At 48.7% G+C, this 7,500-nt stretch overlaps 1 protein-coding gene across 1 annotated transcript in view; it reads left to right on the forward strand.

The window, feature by feature from the left end:
* LOC143288849 (A disintegrin and metalloproteinase with thrombospondin motifs 14-like) overlaps positions 1-7,500 on the forward strand; it is an 18,920-nt gene that overhangs the window by 3,090 nt on the left and 8,330 nt on the right. The window contains exon 4 of the mRNA XM_076597497.1: positions 6,912-7,173. Within this exon, the coding sequence (XP_076453612.1) occupies positions 6,912-7,173 (262 nt within the window). The remainder of the gene's footprint in view (positions 1-6,911; positions 7,174-7,500) is intronic.

A 7,500-nucleotide genomic window follows, 5' to 3' on the forward strand; every position in this document is an offset into this window, starting at 1 on the left:
CCACCCGCCACATGCTGACTACATTATGTTCGTACAGCATAATAGTACATTTTATTTTCACTTATCCTTCTTCTTCTTCTGCGTTCGTGGGCTGCAACTCCCACGTTCACTCGTATGCACACGAGTGGGCTTTTACGTGTATGACCGTTTTTACCCCGCCATGTAGGCAGCCATACTCCGTTTTCGGGGGTGTGCATGCTGGGTTTCTTCTTGTTTCCATAACCCACCGAACGCTGACATGGATTACAGGATCTTTAACGTGCGCATTTGATCTTCTGCTTGGATATACACACGAAGGGGGTTCAGGCACTAGCAGGTCTGCACATATGTTGACCTAGGAGATCGGAAAAATCTCCACCCTTCACCCACCAGGCGCCGTCACTGTGATTCGAACCCGGGACCCTCAGATTGACAGTCCAACGCTTTAACCACTCGGCTATTGCGCCCGTCATTTTCACTTATCCATTTATTTATATTGCTCAAACTTTTTTTTCTGTTTCGCCAACAACGTGTACACAGTTTACAGTTCACACGTCAGAACAAAATTACCGTTCCTCTTGGGGGGAGGGGTTAGGAGGAAAACTATGTGAAGGTTATTCAGAGGGGGGCTTTTTTTTCTATAAACATATTTCAACCACTAGCCAATTCTCAAAACGCTTTTCGATTCCTGCAAGTCATTTAAAAGAATCAAGTATTTTATATTTCGCCGTAGAATCCCTTTGATGTAAAACTTAATTTGTCTGTTCCCTGGGAAAAGACAGTTTTGTCGAAAAGTTCTCCCACAGGTGCCGACTCTTTGGATAAATGTGTGTTGTTCGAAAAATAAATTACCGCCCCTCAAACACCACCTCCCTTACCCACACCTTCCCCACCTTCGACACAGAGTTGAAGGGTTCTCTACCTCAGTATTCATATTTCTATACCGGTTTTAGGGCCACATTTAGGGTCCACATACAGGGTCCACATCATGTGGCTTAATCCTTTAGCCATTGTAGACCAAAATCGGTGGATGGGATCAGATCTGCAAAATGATTTATCAAACGTCATCTGACAACGCTTTCATCCCTAGTCGACGTCATCAGACCAGTTTCACAAAATCATTTCGTTGAACATCTGTTGCTCTGGACAAAAAGGACAGAAAAGGAAAGAAGAGTGGAATCCTTCAATGTTGCTGCCTATGTCATTTCTGAGGCCAGTCAGACAACGAGAGGCAACAGCTAGCACGTTGTTGTACACACACACACACATACGCACACACACACACACACACACACACACACACACACACATGACAGACTTGTCACAGCTTAACCATGGATAACGTGCATCAACATTTTTGCTTTTCGATAACACTGATAGGTTTTCTATCTACTTTCTATGAATTCTATTCATTACCGAGCCTTGATAACAATATAGATTATCCATCAACTATGTGTGTGTGTCAGGTCAGGTCATTAGATCTGCTACTGGTAACCTGTAATCCAGTACAACCTGTTCAGGGTCGGGTTGCCGACGACTAAACCGGCACTTCCACCGCTCCCTTCTGGGACTGGTGAGGCGGGTGGCTAGACACCCTTATGGAGATCCATAAAAGGGCGTCGGCTCAGGAGAGCCACCGACGGCCATCTAGCTCCACTGTGCTGTGTACAGTGTGTCAGGTCAGGTCATTAGATCTGCTACTGGTAACCTGTAATCCAGTACAACCTGTTCAGGGTCGGGTTGCCGACGACTAAACCGGCACTTCCACCGCTCCCTTCTGGGACTGGTGAGGCGGGTGGCTAGACACCCTTATGGAGATCCATAAAAGGGCGTCGGCTCAGGAGAGCCACCGACGGCCATCTAGCTCCACTGTGCTGTGTACATGCCACACGCAGTTGGCCCCCGGGGTGTGTCTACCCATGTATGCGAAGTCTGGATCCGGCAGAATCTGCGGAAGAAACCTACCGGTTCAACGGAGAGGAAGGCGGTTACAGCAACGCACTGTGGAGTGCAGAGAGCAAGATGAGACACCGAAAGGATATCTTGGTCATCCACTGCATCCGTGCTCATCCTCCAGTCGTCTCGACTTAGTCTTGCCACTGGAAATTGGTGGACCCGGACGAGAGAGTGAGGTCGACGTTGCGCAACTCCTCTTCACTTTAAACAAACTCATCGCGCAAGTCATCAGTCATCCAAAATGACCTTTCATCCTTCATCATTTCATCACCCCCAAGTCCTGTGGCGACAGGCGAGCGACGAAACGACAGGTGTGGGTACACTGGCAGTCGCAGCCGCAGACCTGCACGCAGGCGGCTCAGGCCATAGGGTCGTTCTTCGTCGACAGGAGCAGCGATGGAGCTCGGCAGCCGTCTGAGCGTCTGAGCAGCCCTCTTTAGGAATGCACTGCTCACCTCCCTGGCATGAGGAAGGGGCTAGAAAAGGTGCCCTAAAAATTGCCTGCTCCATATCACCCTGGCCAGCATACCGCGGCTGGCGGGGACCCTACATCAGCGGTCGAAACAACAAGAAAGAAAAGAAAAAAACAAGGATCGTTCCTCTCACCATTGGTGCTTGGAACATAAGGACTCTCCTGGACAGAGATAACGCAGACAGACCCCAAAGGAGAACAGCACTAGTTGCATCCGAACTCGCCAGATACAACATCGACATCGCAGCCTTGAGTGAGACTCGGCTTGCAGGCGAAGGCGAGCTCTGTGAACGGGGATCTGGTTACACCTTCTTCTGGAGTGGACGAGGAAGCAAAGAGCGACGTGAGGCTGGCGTTGGTTTTGCAGTAAAAACAGCACTTGTCAGCAAGCTAGCTGGAATCCCAAAGGGAGTCAACGATAGGCTTATGACCATGAAACTCCCACTGGCATCTGGCCAGAAGCACCTCACCATTGTCAGTGCCTACGCCCCAACCATGACCAACCCGGATGAAGTGAAGGCGAAGTTCTACGAGGACCTTCACTCTGTCATTGCTGCCATCCCTAAAGCAGACAAGCTCATCATTCTTGGGGACTTCAATGCTAGAGTTGGCTCCGACTACATCTCCTGGGATGGAGTGATTGGAAAGCACGGTGTGGGCCACTGCAACCCAAATGGATTGCTTTTGCTTCAGACCTGTGCAGAGCACGAACTGCTGATAACCAACACAGTTTTCTGCCTCCCTACCCGTAACAGGACGTCATGGATGCACCCTCGCTCAAAGCATTGGCATCTCATCGATTATGTCATCGTCAGGAAAAGGGATAGGCAAGACGTACGTGTAACAAAGACCATGTGCGGCGCCGAGTGTTGGACAGACCATCGCCTTGTAGTCTCGAAGCTGAATATTCGAATCCAACCCAAGAGACGCCCCCAAGGCCAGAAGGCTCCAAAACGGCTCAACATCGCTAAGCTGAAAAGCAACACCATCAAACAGTCCTTTGTGGAGCTGCTGGAAGATCGTCTGGAATCCGCCTCTCTGGACAACCAGAATGTGGAGTCTGACTGGAGGACCCTGCGTGAGCTGATCTATAGTACAGCTTCAGAGACCCTTGGACCCATGACCAGAAAGCACAAAGACTGGTTTGATGAAAACTGTGATGAAATCAAGCAGCTTCTGGATGAGAAACGCCGTCTGCATCAAGCCCACCTGAGCAACCCAAAGTCCACATCAAAAAAGGATGCATACAATGCCATCCGCAGGACTGTACAGCAAAAGTTACGCCAGATGCAGGATAAGTGGCTGAGTGACAAAGCTGATGAGATCCAGGGATATGCTGACAGGCACGATATGAAGAGGTTCTATGATGCCTTAAAAGAAGTCTACGGCCCCACATCCTCAGGATCATCCCCCCTCCTCAGTGCAGATGGGAATACCTTGATCACCGAGAAGGAGAACATTCTCGAACGGTGGGCTGAGCACTTCAACAGTGTCTTAAATCGCCCTTCCTCCATAAATGATGAAGCCATAGACCGTCTCCCACAAGTCCCCACCAACGAAGCACTGGACGATCCGCCAACACTTCTTGAGACCCAGAAAGCAATCCGTCTGCTATCCAGTGGCAAAGCACCTGGCTCAGACTCCATACCAGCAGAGGTCTACAAGGATGGAGGCACTGTGCTGACTGAGAAGCTTCATCAGCTGTACTCACTCATGTGGAAAGAAGAGACGATCCCCCAGGATTTCAAAGATGCATCTATCATTCACTTGTACAAGCGAAAGGGGAACCGGCAAGCCTGTGATAACCATCGGGGCATTTCCTTGCTCTCCATCGCAGGCAAGATACTTGCCAGGATCCTACTTAACCGCCTCACAGCACACCTTGACCAAGGTCATTTGCCTGAGAGCCAATGTGGATTCCGGAAAGAGCGCGGAACCACTGACATGGTGTTTGCTGCAAGGCAGCTGCAAGAGAAATGTCAGGAGCAAAATGCTGATCTGTTCTCCACCTATGTCGACCTCACTAAGGCCTTCGACACCGTGAGTAGAGAGGGACTGTGGAAGATCATGGCCAAGTACGGATGCCCTCGGAAATTTATTTCCTTGGTCAGCCAATTCCATGAAGGCATGCAGGCTCGAGTCCAGGACAGTGGTGAAACATCTGCTCCTTTTGCTGTCACAAATGGTGTCAAGCAAGGCTGCGTCCTGGCTCCAACGCTGTTCAGCCTCATGTTCTCTGCAATGCTTACTGATGCCTTCAGAGATGGCGATGTTGGAATCGGCCTAAAGTACCGAACAGATGGCAAGCTGTTTAACCTCAGAAGGCTTCAAGCAAAAACGAAGGTCATGACAGACATCATCAGAGACTTTTTGTTTGCTGATGATTGTGCCCTCAACGCTGGATCTGAAGCTGACATGCAACTCAGCGTCGACAAGTTTGCCACTGCCAGCAGGAACTTCGGCCTTACCATCAGCACGAGGAAAACTGAAGTTCTCCATCAGCCAGCCCCAGGGAAACCCTACGTTGAGCCCAACATCACAGTCAACGGTCAGAGACTCAGTGCGGTGGAGCGGTTCACATACCTTGGCAGCACACTGTCACGAAATGCGACCATCGACGATGAAGTGAACGTCAGGATTGCAAGAGCAAGCGCAACTTTTGGTAGACTCAATGCAAATGTCTGGAACAGAAGAGGCATTAGTCTTGAGACCAAGCTAAAGGTCTACAGAGCAGTAGTTCTCCCCACACTACTGTACGCCTGCGAAACTTGGACAGTGTACCAACGACATGCCAAGAAGCTGAACCACTTCCACACAACATGCCTAAGGAAGCTACTGAACATCAAGTGGCAAGACAAGACCCCAGACACAGAGGTGCTCGCAAAAGCCACCCTTCCCAGCATCTTCACCATCCTGATGCAGTCCCAGCTTCGCTGGGCTGGACACGTGGCGCGCATGCCAGACCATCGGCTGCCCAAAAGGCTCTTCTATGGCGAGCTGCAACAAGGGAAGAGATCACATGGAGGTCAGAAGAAGCGCTTCAGAGATACTCTGAAAGTCTCTCTGAAAGCGTTTGATATCAACCCTGACTCCTGGGAGGAATCTGCAGTGGACCGTGACAAATGGCGCGCTGCTGTGCACAAAGGCGCCAGGTTGTGCGAGGCCAACAGGACTGCTGCAGCTGTTGAGAAGAGGCAGGCCAGAAAGTCACGGGCAAACAAGCTCCCTGACAATGACATGCCTGTCTTTGTCTGCCCCAACTGTCAGCGAACATTTCGTGCGCAGATTGGACTATTCAGCCATCTGCGCACTCACAGATAGATTCATGAGCATCCTTCCCCCCACCCCACCACCACCCTCCCCCCATCCCCCATCCCCCATCTGGATGACAACGATGGTCATCATCGATCTCGATGGACACACCACCACCATCGAGCCTTGAATACCATTCCTAAAGGGGATATTCAACTATTCATTTGTTGAGCCAAAGATATCCTGAATTCTGACATCAAAGGCAACAGAAGATGCAGGGCTATGGAAAGAAAGAGAAGGATTCCTAATCCTTTTGCCAGTCAGATTCAGACGACATCAATGGACCCAACGAGATTTGCGAATGACTTATTGGGCGTCTGTGGCTCTGGCCAAAAAGGACAGAAAGAAAGAAAGAAAGAAGAGAGGATTCATTCAGTGTCACCGCCAACATTATTTTCAAACCCTTTCGTACAATGGAGACATCAACCAACACATTCTTGATAACAACGGTGCGAAAGACAGGCTGTGTTTAACTGACTTTGACAGACTTTGTTTTGGAATCGCTCTCCTTTATGCTAATCTTACTGAACTTTCAACACTGCTTGGGGTCTCAGTCCTGAAATTGGCCCTCGCGGTCGGCTGGGCCAAGGGGAACATGGTTTGACTTGATTTACAATTTTCCATTGTTCTTTTCCCCCAACCCTTCCTCCCTGCCTCTCCCTCTCTCTCTCTAAAAATATATATACCCTCTGTGTGTGTGTGTGTGTGTGTGTGTGTGTGTGTGTGTGTGTGTGCTCTGTCGCTCCCACTGTTTGGAACTCACTGCCTAAAAGTCTGCGAAACATTACTTCCCTACCAGTTTCAGTGTGAGTTACGACTTGTGAAGGAATTTTGAAATAAATGGTGGATGGTTATACAATGAGTAGCATTTCACAATAACTTTTTTTTCTCAAGGCCTGACTAAGCGTGTTGGGTTACGCTGCTGGTCAGGCATCTGCCTGGCAGATGTGGTGTAGCGTATATGGATTTGTCCGAACGCAGTGACGCCTCCTTGAGCTACTGAAACTGAAACTGCACCATACGAGTAATAGTCATCATTATTTGTTATTGCATAGAAGCTTTTTCAAGTAAGCTATCAATAATTCAGCACACACACACACACACACACACACACACACACACACACAGACGGGTTGGGGGAGGGGTCAAAGTTACATCAAAATTGATGACGTGTGTCGCTGTGCTCTTTCAGACAAACGAGACGTGACGTTGCAACACACGCTTTTGACTCCTCCTCCGACAAACCAATCTTTTCACTGCAACTCACATCTGGTGAACGACTGCGCATGTCGCTGGTAAGACGATCGGTTGACACTTCCGGGGCGACGTTCACGGAGATCACCGAGGAGGGAGAAAGGGAGATAAATTATGAGCGCAGAGATTGTTTCTTCAGCGGAGACCTGGAGGGAGGTGAAGAAGGATTTGCGTCCCTTGCCATGTGTGATGGGAAACTGGTGAGAAGATTAAAATATGTTCCAGTTAACACGGTGAATCAAAGAACTGTGACAGAATACTAACATTAACTGAGAACCAAAGACAGTATAATTTGATGTTTTCTATCAATACATCTTTTATCTATTCCTATATATCGGTATTCTGACTAACAAAGTACAGTTTAAAAAGAGGATATTTGAAATGATTAGTTGAATAGACAGACTGGCAGGCAGATAATTACATCAACAGATATCAGTAACTGAGATCAATGCTTACGCTGTAAAAAAAAAAAATTAGAATAAAAAACGAAATTAATTATAGCTAAAAATGCGTGTGCCCTCTCATTT

The sequence above is a fragment of the Babylonia areolata genome, chromosome 13 (assembly GCF_041734735.1).
Source record: "Babylonia areolata isolate BAREFJ2019XMU chromosome 13, ASM4173473v1, whole genome shotgun sequence".
In the NCBI taxonomy this organism is placed as follows: domain Eukaryota; kingdom Metazoa; phylum Mollusca; class Gastropoda; order Neogastropoda; family Buccinidae; genus Babylonia; species Babylonia areolata.